The sequence below is a fragment of the Osmerus eperlanus genome, chromosome 23, assembly GCF_963692335.1.
Source record: "Osmerus eperlanus chromosome 23, fOsmEpe2.1, whole genome shotgun sequence".
Lineage (NCBI taxonomy): Eukaryota > Metazoa > Chordata > Actinopteri > Osmeriformes > Osmeridae > Osmerus > Osmerus eperlanus.
The window spans coordinates 2,850,558-2,866,231 of NC_085040.1; the positions used below are offsets into that span (position 1 = coordinate 2,850,558).

The 15,674-nt window shown below is 44.7% G+C and overlaps 1 protein-coding gene and 1 long non-coding RNA gene across 2 annotated transcripts; one reads left to right on the top strand and one right to left on the bottom strand.

The window, feature by feature from the left end:
* Window positions 1–704: 704 nt before the first annotated feature.
* On the bottom strand, window positions 705–3,718 carry LOC134009817 (uncharacterized). Its single transcript, XR_009928270.1, has 2 exons — window positions 3,594–3,718; window positions 705–2,390 (listed from the first exon to the last, which is right to left on the bottom strand). It is a non-coding gene; the product is annotated as an uncharacterized LOC134009817 (long non-coding RNA).
* A 6,120-nt stretch (window positions 3,719–9,838) lies between these two features.
* On the top strand, window positions 9,839–15,131 carry LOC134010106 (interferon-induced very large GTPase 1-like). Its single transcript, XM_062449974.1, has 2 exons — window positions 9,839–9,859; window positions 10,532–15,131. The coding sequence occupies exons 1-2, from the start codon at window positions 9,839–9,841 to the stop codon at window positions 14,129–14,131; spliced, it is 3,621 nt and encodes a 1,206-aa protein (XP_062305958.1). The 3' UTR covers window positions 14,132–15,131.
* The last annotated feature ends 543 nt before the right edge of the window (window positions 15,132–15,674 follow it).

Sequence of the window (15,674 nt, forward strand, 5' to 3'; positions counted from 1 at the left end):
AGGACAACGAGTTTAGGGACTCTAACCCCTGGAAAGGACTCTAACCTCCCCTTGGACAAGGACAACGAGTTTAGGGACTCTAACCCCTGGAAAGGACTCTAACCTCCCCTTGGACAAGGACAACGAGTTTAGGGACTCTAACCCCTGGAAAGGACTCTAACCTCCCCTTGGACAAGGACAACGAGTTTATGGACTCTAACCCCTGGAAAGGACTCTAACCTCCCCTTGGACAAGGACAACGTGTTTAGGGACTCTAACCCCTGGAAAGGACTCTAACCTCCCCTTGGACAAGGACAACGAGTTTAGGGACTCTAACCCCTGGAAAGGACTCTAACCTCCCCTTGGACAAGGACAAAACACAAAAACGGTTGATTTCCCACCACTGTTGGTTTGACTAGGTACGATGAAACATAGTAATCGTCTAAATTTGGTTCTCAGTTCCGAATAGCAGTACTTTGAATTAACAGGTGTCTGCTTACCTTTTTTTATGTTGAGGCCTCTGATGATTACGTCTGTCTCCTCGCACCGGTGTATGGGTCTCCCCCCGATCCGTCGGTCGGGCCGGAACCCTCTGGACTCCCTCTTTTCAGCGTCGGGGTCACCAGTTGAAGGATTCTTATTCTATGTGTCTATTCCAATATGTAATGATGGTATCCAATGACAGAAATCTGTGTTCTAGAAAGAGTGGTCTGGAGTCGCAGAGGTCCGATAATATCAGCTTTAATGCAGCAGTTGGAAATCAACAAGTACAGAGCTCTGGGGTTGTCTATGTTTCCCTACCCGCAACAGAGTTTGGGCTGGTTCACGAAGTCCAACTGGCTATCTTTCCCTGCCCCAGCATATATTATACAATGCAATAGAAAACACAAGTATCAAAAAAGGGTTGAGCTTGTTCTCTCGTGCATCAGGGAGTTGTTCTTGCCTCCGCGTCCCACCTGCTCGGGTGCCATCTCCACCCAGATTCAAGGTTGTTTCTGAAAATGAAAAGAGAGACACAAAGAACAGACTGCTTCCCACACTCAGTGTGAGACCCTATGTTTAAGCCTGAGCACACTTCTAAGTTTCATAAGACATAACTTTAATAAGCACAATACATAACTTTAAGACATGCATCCTTCATAAATCCTGTTGTTATATTCACTCGTGCACAGTGCCCGTGATGCATTCAATGATTAAAATTCCAGGTGTTTTCGCTATCTAGCTGTTTTTGCATTCCTTGCAAATCAGCGTTAATAAAAAGCAGATGAGCTACAGTCTAGCTAACATTGACTCGACGGGCATGGCAGATGTTTGTAGCTCTAGCGTAGAAGATCCCTGTGCAAGCAAACAGGATCGATTTAGGTGGGTAACGTTAGCACTAGCTACAGCTTAGCAAACAAACTATCGGCACAATGTTAAAATGCTATAGTTACACAAAATGAAGCAAGTAATAGAAAAAATTTGAACATTTAATAAAAGAGTTTAACCAATTAAACATTCAATAACATGTTTTATGCAATTAGAAGGAATGTAAAAGACTGAAGAACGGAATGTTGACAACAATGTTCTCATTAGACAACATTTAAAAAGGGACAATAACCCCAACAGTAGCCCTCCTAGTAGTCCCTCTCCCCCATCACACCTATAATACATGTCTTACCACTTTTTGATTAAATTCCTATATCTTCAAAATCACTGTGCCAACCAACCCTGCTCAAATTTAACCCAATTTTGTGATTAAATAATGTTGGCTAGCTACCATCACTCATCACAAACTTTCAAATTTGAAATGAAAATGTAGCTGATTCCTATGTCTATTAACTACATGTAACATTTTTTAAATGTCTTTAGCTGACACAGTTTTATAATAAATTTAGTCCACAGACCAGTTTTTTTACTTTTGATACTATAAAAGTGAAATGTTACCCTCACCAAAACAGTTTGTGATTTTCAGATGGTTTAACATAGTAGACGAGTGCAGGTCGAGAAAGCAAACATTTTGATGTTACAATTTTGTTTCTGTGACCTTCAAAACTACCAAAAAATGCTGTGTGCCAACCAACCCCTGTAGCCAACCAACCCCGGTCTCCCCTATTAGTGCATTATGCCATCCTCATCCATCCAAATACTTTCCCCATATTTCTGTAATCGTATGTAGCCCTCTTCCGTCACAATAATGGACCTGTCCAAGGGGATGTGGTAGCTGTCAGTGATAATCCTGTAGTTTCCGTCGCATTCCTTCATATCCATGCTGACCTCATGCCCACCTCCAGCTAAAACGGTATAGTCCCTTGACGGAATTGATATGATTTTCCCGCCTTTGACAACCCGCATCCGGATCGGCGACTTCGAGGCATTGGCCACATGGGACATAGGGTTCCCCATTATTGATTTCAGCGTGAGACAAAGATCTGTGGAGTAAGTGTGAAAAATGCAGTGATGCCTTTAATGAATTGCAATTACCAAGCACCTTTTGAGGATCTATGGCACTTTACAGTGAGGTAGGTGGTGATGCAGGTTTATCTTGACCACATGACAAATATTAATGTTGCTTAATGTAATATGAGACCTTGTGGGCATGTATTTGGCTTTTGGACTAGGGATGGGCATTCAATTAAGTTGTCTTAATCGATCGTCGGTAGAATTAACGATCGATTTTCGATTAATCATTAGGCCTAATATTTTTATATAAAAATTCACTATTTATAGGCTATATTAAAATGCAGTGAAAATAGAAAAAACAGCGTGTTTCCTCATTGAGATATGTTTTACAAGATGAACAACTCCCTACTCCTAAGCAGCAGCGGAGCCGACAGCTAGAAGCCGGTGCTCAAACACAACTGCCCTCGTTTTCTTCCGGCTAATTAACAAAGCTTCATAAAAACCTTAGCCCTCAACAATACTTAAGGGTAGCATATCCATCTCGATGGACTTGCAGATCCGTTGGGTAATTTTCTCTGCTCGTTGTGCATCGCAGCTCCTCCGTGCTAACACCGATACCAGGATGCACCGCCACTAATTTCACGCCATACACTAACCAGGGTCGGATGTACGTTCTTCAAGTGGTAGCCTACATTATTTGAGTCGTGGAGTTGTATTTATACTCAGTTTTGCAGTGTTGGCAGTGAACAAAGTAATTTTTTAAGTCAAAATGGTCCCACGCTACACTTCGCCGTGAACTCTTCATGTTTACTTTTGAAATACATGGAAACTCGTCGGTATACTGAGTGGGCATTTGGCGTTTTTTCCAAACATTGCCTTCGTGTGGTAAAATGTTTAATTGCTGCCACATAGCGAAATCCATTGCATTCCTTCAAGACTCACACTACGCAACAGACCACGCATTCGTTTTATCGATGAAAAAATAATGTCATCGACGAAATTCTTAATGATCAATGAATCGATCGTCGATTAATTATGCCCATCCCTAATGGACGGTTTAAACGAGCCAAGGATATTATGTTTTCGTTGCAGTTTGTTTATCTGTCTGTTTGCAGGATTATATGTAAAAACTACCGGACCGATGTGAAACTTCATGGAAAGGTGACTTCATGGAAAGGTGTCAATAGGCTAGCCTACTTGTAACAGATTGATAAATGAAAAAATATACTTACCAAGGACAAAAGGCAGATTTACCAAGGCTCAAAAGACGAAAAGTAGGCTAGATTGTTCTTGAAAGAAAAGTAGGGTGAATTTGGGTAATATGGGACATTGGGTAATGTGGCACAGTGTGTGTTTTTATCCCGCTATGACAACGTTTTAATATAGGTTTAGCATGGATGTCATGTGACTGAAATGACAATTTGATTGTGTGATATCACAGAAAGGGGCAGGGCACTTGTCAATCAGGAGCTTCCATGAGATTTGCTCAGTGACGTAACATTCTGACAAGATTAATGTTAAGGATATAAATCTTTCAAAAATAATTCAATGTTCCTAATTGTTTCAAATTATGTTTGTGATCTATTCAAGCAACAAAATATGCATAAAAGTTAGGAAAAAGTTGTTTAGTTTTTTTTTCTTTTTACCATTTCTTCGCTGTCCCGCTTTATCAAACATGATTGGTAATGTGGGACGGCATAGTTTGGGTAATCTGGGACAGTCATTTAAATTCTTCAAGTGAGGAAAATATGCATTTAGGGACTCTTTGTGTGTGTGTGTGTGTACAGAACATGTTTGGCATTAGAAGTATAAACCTCAAATAATAATGTATGAATACACAGTTATTCAAGATTGATAGGTTTATACATCTAATGCCAATAGACAATGCTCTGTAGGCTATACAGACACACAAACACACTCTTTCTGTCTTGCTTTCTCTCTTGCTTTCTCTCTTGCTTTCTCTCTTGCTTTCTCTCTCTCTCTCTCTCTCTCTCTCTCTCTCTCTCTCTCTCTCTCTCTCTCTCTCCCTCTCTTCATTACTGCCTAAAATGATCAATTTCCTATAATAAAAAAAACTAAATGTGTTACAGAATACAATGGCACCACAGCGTCAGGAAAAAAGAGGGCAACAAAAAGAGAAAGAGAGAGAGAGGTAAAAGAGAGAAGTAAGAAGAAACTAAATCAACGGCTATTCCAGGCTAGGGCCTGGAATGTGGGCCTGTGGAATGTTCCTAATTCAACCCTTCAGCAAAGAGTCAAAGGAACAGGGAACCACAAACATACAATTGGGAGGAAGCCCTGTAACCTTTCAGAACCATGGACCAGGACCACAGACACTGTAGGCTCTGTACCTCTGACCCCCAGGACCACAGACACTGTAGACTCTGTACCTCTGACCCCCAGGACCACAGACACTGTAGACTCTGTACCTCTGACCCCCAGGACCACAGACACTGTAGGCTCTGTACCTCTGACCCCCAGGACCACAGACACTGTAGGCTCTGTACCTCTGACCCCCAGGACCACAGACACTGTAGGCTCTGTACCTCTGACCCCCAGGACCACAGACACTGTAGACTCTGTACCTCTGACCCCCAGGACCACAGACACTGTAGACTCTGTACCTCTGACCCCCAGGACCACAGACACTGTAGACTCTGTACCTCTGACCCCCAGGACCACAGACACTGTAGGCTCTGTACCTCTGACCCCCAGGACCACAGACACTGTAGGCTCTGTACCTCTGACCCCCAGGACCACAGACACTGTAGACTCTGTACCTCTGACCCCCAGGACCACAGACACTGTAATCTCTGTACCTCTGACCCCCAGGACCACAGACACTGTAGGCTCTGTACCTCTGACCCCCAGAACCACAGACACTGGAGGCTCTGTACCTCTGACCCACAGGACCACAGACACTGTAGGCTCTGTACCTCTGACCCCCAGGACCACAGACACTGTAGGCTCTGTACCTCTGACCCCCAGGACCACAGACACTGTAGGCTCTGTACCTCTGACCCCCAGGACCACAGACACTGTAGGCTCTGTACCTCTGACCCCCAGGACCACAGACACTGTAGACTCTGTACTCTGACCCCCAGGACCACAGACACTGTAGACTCTGTACCTCTGACCCCCAGGACCACAGACACTGTAGACTCTGTACTCTGACCCCCAGGACCACAGACACTGTAGGCTCTGTACCTCTGACCCCCAGGACCACAGACACTGTAGACTCTGTACCTCTGACCCCCAGGACCACAGACACTGTAGACTCTGTACCTCTGACCCCAGGTACGGCAGAGGGATGGACAGGGGTCACACTGAGGTCAGGGGCCAAGTTTTGGTCAATTATAGAGTGACTGGGGGAAAGAAAATATTTAATTCATGTAGTGTAGGAATATCTGTCGAAAGGCGTAAGATACATGGTAACACTCGTGCATTGGGAGAAAATCCTTGTGCACTTCACTTCCTTGTGGAATTCTTTATAATGTTTTGGGTTACGAGAAGTACAACACCCTTGCCTGGGTTTCCAGTTCAACAACTTTAAGTTCCTCATCCCACAGTTCTGACTACTTTGATGACTGTATTTTATCAGTGGTAGTCCTTCATGTTGTAAATAAGTTACTGAAACCTGATTAAAGGCACAATATGAATTCAACTTCATGTGCCACATCTAAATAGAACTGTGCTTTGGTGATAAAAACTGTGGTTGTCCTTTAATAGCAACATGGGATGAACTGTTAACCTAATTCGGTCCTCATCTGAGCATTATTTGTCTCTCACATACAAGAAATTGGAAACCACTGACCCTTAATGTTCGCACTGTAACCTTTCAGAACCATAATGTGTACCATAATGTCCATCAGCAGTGTTTAGAAAGACTATGGGTTGAATGCAACTGCACTGCACTGGGGGCCTGTAGGGCAGCGTGGACTCTGACTCTGGAGGAGCGGTACTTCCTGTAGGCGGCCATGACAGCAGCCAGGAGGGAGAGTGCAGCTGTGACCCCCAGGACCACAGACACTGTAGACTCTGTACCTCTGACCCCCAGGACCACAGACACTGTAGACTCTGTACCTCTGACCCCCAGGACCACAGACACTGTAGGCTCTGTACCTCTGACCCCCAGGACCACAGACACTGTAGACTCTGTACCTCTGACCCCCAGGACCACAGACACTGTAGGCTCTGTACCTCTGACCCCCAGGACCACAGACACTGTAGACTCTGTACCTCTGACCCCCAGGACCACAGACACTGTAGACTCTGTACCTCTGACCCCCAGGACCACAGACACTGTAGGCTCTGTACCTCTGACCCCCAGGACCACAGACACTGTAGGCTCTGTACCTCTGACCCCCAGGACCACAGACACTGTAGACTCTGTACCTCTGACCCCCAGGACCACAGACACTGTAATCTCTGTACCTCTGACCCCCAGGACCACAGACACTGTAGGCTCTGTACCTCTGACCCCCAGGACCACAGACACTGTAGACTCTGTACCTCTGACCCCCAGGACCACAGACACTGTAGACTCTGTACCTCTGACCCCCAGGACCACAGACACTGTAGGCTCTGTACCTCTGACCCCCAGGACCACAGACACTGTAGACTCTGTACCTCTGACCCCCAGGACCACAGACACTGTAGACTCTGTACCTCTGACCCCCAGGACCACAGACACTGTAGGCTCTGTACCTCTGACCCCCAGGACCACAGACACTGTAGACTCTGTACATCTGACCCCCAGGACCACAGACACTGTAGACTCTGTACCTCTGACCCCCAGGACCACAGACACTGTAGGCTCTGTACCTCTGACCCCCAGGACCACAGACACTGTAGACTCTGTACTCTGACCCCCAGGACCACAGACACTGTAGACTCTGTACCTCTGACCCCCAGGACCACAGACACTGTAGGCTCTGTACCTCTGACCCCCAGGACCACAGACACTGTAGGCTCTGTACCTCTGACCCCCAGGACCACAGACACTGTAGACTCTGTACCTCTGACCCCCAGGACCACAGACACTGTAGACTCTGTACCTCTGACCCCCAGGACCACAGACACTGTAGGCTCTGTACCTCTGACCCCCAGGACCACAGACACTGTAGGCTCTGTACCTCTGACCCCCAGGACCACAGACACTGTAGACTCTGTACCTCTGACCCCCAGGACCACAGACACTGTAGGCTCTGTACCTCTGACCCCCAGGACCACAGACACTGTAGACTCTGTACCTCTGACCCCCAGGACCACAGACACTGTAGACTCTGTACCTCTGACCCCCAGGACCACAGACACTGTAGGCTCTGTACCTCTGACCCCCAGGACCACAGACACTGTAGACTCTGTACCTCTGACCCCCAGGACCACAGACACTGTAGGCTCTGTACCTCTGACCCCCAGGACCACAGACACTGTAGACTCTGTACCTCTGACCCCCAGGACCACAGACACTGTAGACTCTGTACCTCTGACCCCAGACACCACAGACACTGTAGACTCTGTACCTCTGACCCCAGACACCACAGACACTGTAGGCTCTGTACCTCTGACCCCCAGGACCACAGACACTGTAGACTCTGTACCTCTGACCCCCAGGACCACAGACACTGTAGACTCTGTACCTCTGACCCCAGGTACGGCAGAGGGATGGACAGGGGTCACACTGAGGTCAGGGGCCAAGTTTTGGTCAATTATAGAGTGACTGGGGGAAAGAAAATATTTAATTAATGTAGTGTAGGAATATCTGTCGAAAGGCGTAAGATACATGGTAACACTCGTGCATTGGGAGAAAATCCTTGTGCACTTCACTTCCTTGTGGAATTCTTTATAATGTTTTGGGTTACGAGAAGTACAACACCCTTGCCTGGGTTTCCAGTTCAACAACTTTAAGTTCCTCATCCCACAGTTCTGACTACTTTGTTGACTGTATTTTATCAGTGGTAATCCTTAATGTTGTAAATAAGTTACTGAAACCTGATTAAAGGCACAATATGAATTCAACTTCATGTGCCACATCTAAATAGAACTGTGCTTTGGTGATATAAACTGTGGTTGTCCTTTAATAGCAACATGGGATGAACTGTTAACCTAATTCGGTCCTCATCTGAGCATTATTTGTCTCTCACATACAAGAAATTGGAAACCACTGACCCTTAATGTTCGCACTGTAACCTTTCAGAACCATAATGTGTACCATAATGTCCATCAGCAGTGTTTAGAAAGACTCTGGGCTGAATGCAACTGCACTGCACTGGGGGCCTGTAGGGCAGCGTGGACTCTGACTCTGGAGGAGCGGTACTTCCTGTAGGCGGCCATGACAGCAGCCAGGAGGGAGAGTGCAGCTGTGACCCCCAGGACCACAGACACTGTAGACTCTGTACCTCTGACCCCAGACACCACAGACACTGTAGGCTCTGTACCTCTGACCCCCAGGACCACAGACACTGTAGGCTTTGTACCTCTGACCCCCAGGACCACAGACACTGTAGGCTCTGTACCTCTGACCCCCAGGACCACAGACACTGGAGGCTCTGTACCTCTGACCCCCAGGACCACAGACACTGTAGGCTCTGTACCTCTGACCCCCAGGACCACAGACACTGTAGACTCTGTACTCTGACCCCCAGGACCACAGACACTGTAGACTCTGTACCTCTGACCCCCAGGACCACAGACACTGTAGACTCTGTACCTCTGACCCCCAGGACCACAGACACTGTAATCTCTGTACCTCTGACCCCCAGGACCACAGACACTGGAGGCTCTGTACCTCTGACCCCCAGGACCACAGACACTGTAGGCTCTGTACCTCTGACCCCCAGGACCACAGACACTGTAGACTCTGTACTCTGACCCCCAGGACCACAGACACTGTAGACTCTGTACCTCTGACCCCCAGGACCACAGACACTGTAGACTCTGTACCTCTGACCCCCAGGACCACAGACACTGTAATCTCTGTACCTCTGACCCCCAGGACCACAGACACTGTAGGCTCTGTACCTCTGACCCCCAGGACCACAGACACTGTAGACTCTGTACCTCTGACCCCCAGGACCACAGACACTGTAGACTCTGTACCTCTGACCCCCAGGACCACAGACACTGTAGGCTCTGTACCTCTGACCCCCAGGACCACAGACACTGTAGACTCTGTACCTCTGACCCCCAGGACCACAGACACTGTAGACTCTGTACCTCTGACCCCCAGGACCACAGACACTGTAATCTCTGTACCTCTGACCCCCAGGACCACAGACACTGTAGGCTCTGTACCTCTGACCCCCAGGACCACAGACACTGTAGACTCTGTACCTCTGACCCCCAGGACCACAGACACTGTAGACTCTGTACCTCTGACCCCCAGGACCACAGACACTGTAGGCTCTGTACCTCTGACCCCCAGGACCACAGACACTGTAGGCTCTGTACCTCTGACCCCAGGTACGGCAGAGGGATGGACAGGGGTCACACTGAGGTCAGGGGCCAAGTTTTGGTCAATTATAGAGTGACTATAATTCTGCCGCCGCCCGTCTCGCACTGCACCAGACACCCATGACCCCTCCTGCGGATGGTGAGCCCACTGGAAGGGGGTCCCACGTTGTCTCTTCGGGCTGTGCCCGACCGGGCCCCATGGGAAAAGGCCCGGCCACCAGGCGCTCGCCATTGAGCCCCACCCCCGGGCCTGGCTCCAGGGGGGGGCCCCGGTGACCCGCTTTCGGGCAGGGGCAACTGAGAACCATTGTTAGTTTTCTTCATGGTAGTTTTTTGAGCCACGCTTTGTCTGATCCTTCGCCTGGAACCTGTTTGCCTTGGGTGACCTTACCAGGGGCATAAAGCCCCCGACAACATAGCTTCCAGGATCATTAGGACACGCAAACCCCTCCACCGCGGTAAGGTGGTGACTCAGGGAGGGGGCATTGGGAGAAAACATGCAACACATGTGCATTGGGAGAAATTCCTTGTGCACTTCACTTCCTTGTGGAATTCTTTATAATGTTTTGGGTTACAAGAAGTACAACACTTTTGCCTGGGTTTCCAGTTCAACAACTTTAAGTTCCTCATCCCACAGTTCTGACTACTTTGTTGACTGTATTTTATCAGTGGTAATCCTTCATGTTGTAAATAAGTTACTGAAACCTGATTAAAGGCACAATATAAATTCAATTTCATCCTGGTGGATGAAGATTGCCAGGAATGTCAGACTGCCAAGCAAAATGCTATCACTTCAAACATACCTGACACATTTAGGTACAAAGAAAGTCAACTACCCTTGCAAGGAAAAATGTGGAAAAAGCTAGCTCAATTAGAAAAAGAACAATGCCGACAGCGAGACATTGGTGCTAAAAGCCCTGAGATGTACAAGAGTGAGCTCAAAGTTAAGAAAACACAACTCAGGGAAAAACAGGCTGCATATGACATGTCTAAAGCAATGACCTGCTTCATCAGTGCCATATCAACACCTGGATTAGAAAGGTCCTATGTCTTGAAATGGATGCGAATGAACCTTGACAATCTGTCCCGTGAAAGCCTCAGTGGTCTTAGGGAGCAGTATAAAGAAAAATGTCAAAACTCCTCAGAAAACAAAGAAGACATCAAAGATCTTGACAAACAGATTTCAAACAGTTCCCTAGGAACTGAACATTTTCTCCGTGAAATGGGTCAGCTCTATGAATCTTCAGTCTTACTCCCAGAGGGTGAGGTATCACGGCAACAACTTCTCCATCTTCCCAAGCTATGTGCAGAGTTACTCCTGGATGGATATCCCCTGGAACTGGTGGACGGAGATGCATCCAACATACCACTGAGATGGGTGAGTGATGTTCTGTGTGAACTTGATGCCTTGGTGAAGCCAAAGAACAAGATCATGGTGATCACAGTTCTAGGAGTCCAGAGTACAGGGAAATCCACTCTCCTCAACACCATGTTTGGGGTCCAGTTTGCAGTCAGTAGTGGAAGATGCACAAGAGGGGCCTTCATGCTGCTCATCAAGGTTAAAGAAGACTTCAAAAAGCAACTTGATTGTGATTTTGTAGTGATCATTGACACAGAGGGTCTCAAGTCACCAGAGCTTGCACAGCTAGATGATAGCCACGAGCATGACAATGAGCTGGCAACGCTTGTGATAGGGCTAAGTGACATCACAATTATCAATATTGCCATGGAGAACTCGACAGAGATGAAGGACATCCTGCAGATAGTGGTCCACGCTTTCCTCAGGATGAAAGAAGTAGGGAAAAAGCCCAAGTGTCAGTTTGTGCATCAGAACGTGTCAGATGTTTCTGCACATGACAAGAACATGAGAGACAGGAAAATGCTGTTGGAGCAGTTGAATGAAATGACCCAAGCAGCAGCCAAAATGGAAAACAAAGAAGAGAATAAGAACTTCACTGATGTGATCGAGTACAATCCAGACACAGGCAACTGGTACATCCCTGGACTGTGGCATGGAAACCCACCAATGGCACCAGTCAACGCAGGGTACAGTGAAGCGGTCTTTGAGCTCAAAAGAAACATGGTCCAAGTTTTGCAAAGATGTGACATATCTAAAAACAACATAATGGAGTTTCTGGAGTGGACAAAAAGCTTATGGAATGCTGTAAAATATGAGAACTTTATCTTCAGCTTCAGAAACAGCCTTGTGGCCGATGCCTACATGAAGTTGTGCACCAAATTCAATAAATGGGAATGGGAATTTAGAAAGCACATGTACACATGGGTTGCAAATGCTCAAACAAAGATATCCAACTTCAGAACAATTCTTGATGAATTTCAGACATCAGATATTGAAGAATTACTTGTCGACTTGAAAAGCAAAGCCTTGTCACAAATCTCAAAGTGGGAGAAAATCCTTCTTGACAACTTGACCAAGTACTATGAACAAACGGAAGGTCATGTTTGTCTAGTTGAGGGGTATAGAGAAACGTTCTCTAACACTGCAAAGAGCCTTCGAAGAGAAATGGAGAACTCTGTGCTCAATCAACTGGAAGCAGCTGTTGAAATCAGAAAGGGAATGTGCAGTCTTGAAACTATCAAGGAAAACCACACAATCAAACTGGAACAGAGGGTGCTTGAACTCCTTGAGGAATGTAGAAAAAGCAAAGTTCAAAAGTCCGACAAAGATCTTGACAGAGATTTTGACAAAATGTGGGATACAACTGTGAAGGAGTTGTCTTTCAAGGGACTAGACCCAAAAGATGTTGTGGAAAAGGTGTTGAAGCAGCTTCGCTTGAATCTAAAACAGAGAGCAAGCCCCTTAATCAAGACAGTAAATAACATTAAATTGAATCAGTGTGGGGTAGAGCCATTCGATGTGCCCATTGATGGCTTTTTCAAGAAAGTAAAACATGCCGTAATAAATATGTTTTACTTGGACGATCACATTTCGAAACTCCAAGCACTTGCAGACAGTATTATATATGCATGCTTACTGTTAATTAATGACAAAGTACAAAAGGAGACTGACTACCATGACAATGACATCCAAGAGGTCCTGCACATTATTGACGAAAGGTTGTCTGCTAGCAGAGATCCTCAGACCAACTGTGAATTTGAAGTCAAACTCAAGTTACATATTTGTGGAATTGCATCAAGGCAATTACAGGAAATGCATGGACATTTCATTGAAGTCAATGACCCACGCCGATGCCTTGAGCAATACAGAAACAAGTACCATGATGATTTCAAAGACTTGTTTAACAAACGAGACCAATGTAAGACTAAAGCAGAAGAATTCACACAACTATGCCTCAAACCTGCAGTGGAAGCCAATGTCCTCAACTCTTTAGGTCCAGATATTGTAGATGAAATGCTGACTGGAAGAAATGCTCTTCAATTTAGCACTCGTGCATTTTTTCAGTATTCTGTCTTGAAACATTTGATCTCCGAGTTCAGGTTTGAGAACTACTATGTCAGCTATATTGTTTCCTATGAAGAATACGTAAAAAAATGGATATATAATCAAATCAAGGAACATCTTTCAAATGGGTTGAAAATCTGGGAATTACAGCAACGCCATCTTAAAGCAAATATTCAAAATATAACTGATGCCATCACGAAGATGCAAAAAGACAAAAACTGCAATTTGGAGAAATATGTTCAGAATATTTGCAAGGAACTTGGAAATACATTGGTTATTCCCAAAGATGCTTTAAGTGCATTCATGATCCTCAATAATGCTGACCAAGAGCAGTTTGCCCAGTGGCTCAAAAAATCCATTGAGGAAATGGAACAATCCTTAATGATCAAGCTACAAAAACAGAGTGTACAGAGTATACTGGAAGCATTGAGAATCAAACCACAAGATATCCTTTTTAACCGAGTGTTTGGATGTGGCATGCAGTGTCCATTTTGTAAAGCACCATGTGAGGCAGGTGGCAAGGCCCACACAGACCATTTTGCCTCAGTACACCGGCCACAGGGTCTTGGCACATATAGGTTTTTACATTCCAGAAAATTAGATACTGATATTTGCTCTTCACTTGTGTTCTGTGAAGGTTGTTTCTGTTGCTATGAGACAGATGAAGAAAACCACCCTTACAAAAAGTACCAAGAGATTTATCCAGACTGGCACATTCCTGCAGATCCCAGTATCCAGGCCTCAGACTACTGGAAATATGTTATGACTCATTTCAACAAAAAGTTTGCCAAAGAGTACAAGGCTTTACCTGCAGATATCCCCCCAGCTTGGAAAAACATCACAAAAGAACAGGCAGAAAATAGCCTCAAAGAGTGTTTTAGCATAAAATGAGACTCCACCTGTCTCAAAGAGGGCAGTCTCAATATATTTTCACATATAACTTTTCATAATAGTAGTGAGAGCAGAACTCATTTAACCAAGACTTAAAAATTAGGTTGATGTTTTGGTTCCAGTTACACAACACTTGGCCTGTACTGTACTTCAAATAATAAGACAACACTACTTGATAAATTGATTGTGTGAATCACATTGGATGACATTGTCACTGATAACCGTGCTGTCTTATTGAAGCTTTGCCTTCTTGTGACAAAGATTGTTGGCCTTCTTGATACTGTTTCAAGTATTTGTTTATCATGTTAGTTTTTCTTCTTTTATCTTTATGAACATTTAGTGTATTTGAAGTAACTAATCATATGTAGTCGATTATATGAATTCAAATACCGTACTAATAACTGAATATGTTTTGTAGGTTTTACTGGTGGTTTGGACCTTGCTTTAAAATGAAAAAATGTTTGATAGTTGTCTTTTGTTTATGATTGTTTTTCCTCACAAGAGCATGGATTATTTTAACATGTTCTAATGTGGTTTAAGTTCTTTATACTCACTTGTATTTTATGTAATCAAGAATTTGTCTAGTAGAATAATTCAAATACCTCACTGGTAACAAACATTCTAACGGTGGTTAGCCTTCTTGGGATAAACCGACACATTTTTGTTGTGTTTCTTTAGTTATTCTTCTAAAGAAAGATTATTTGATTGTGCCTTAATGTGGTGGAATTGCTTTACAGCCACTTCTTCAATTCGATGTAATCAAGCATTTGTAGTCCACTATGTAATGTGATTCAGGATACGATGAGATGCAAATACAGTGTATGTAACTCTTAATGAACACTTGCATCCCACACAAGGAAAGCATCAAATATTATTTCCATCTGTATGATTCTAATGTTTCATTCTAATGATTTGTAATATTCTGAAGAGACTTTGAACTGAAAAGCTTCCACGTTTTCACGTTGCAGAGGTTTAATAAAGAGTCAAAATCACCAACCTAGCTATGAAGACTGTCTTTAATGATCTCCGGATCAGAATCACAGCATACAGTGTGTAATAACTTCTAAAGTAAACAGAAATATCATCACCTTATTTATATAAGTTTATCTTTAACTTTTTTTTTTTCTTCATAATAATCATATTTTTTTAAACTCCATTATTAACATTGTTCTTCATCTCAAGTCTTGGGTTTCAGAATTCAGCAAAGAAAGTAAAAACAAGACAACAGGTGCAAATTTCCTATGCAGACAGAACAGACATCTAGTTTAGGGTGTGTAGCCTATCCCAGGGGTGTTGGACATAAAAATTAAACATATTATCATTATTATTATGTGCTTCAGTGTAACTGGCCTACTGCTATGTACTCTATAGCTCTGGCCAAAGATGCCAGAGGCGTGGTCAGACCATACAGGAAGTTCAGCTGCTTTGATCCTGTATTTTTGCTACCTTGTTTATGACCTGTCATCCCACCCAGAAAATGGTAGATCTGCAGATGAACTGCTGTAATGAGAAACACAGTTTGTCAGTTAAAAGTACAAATAAA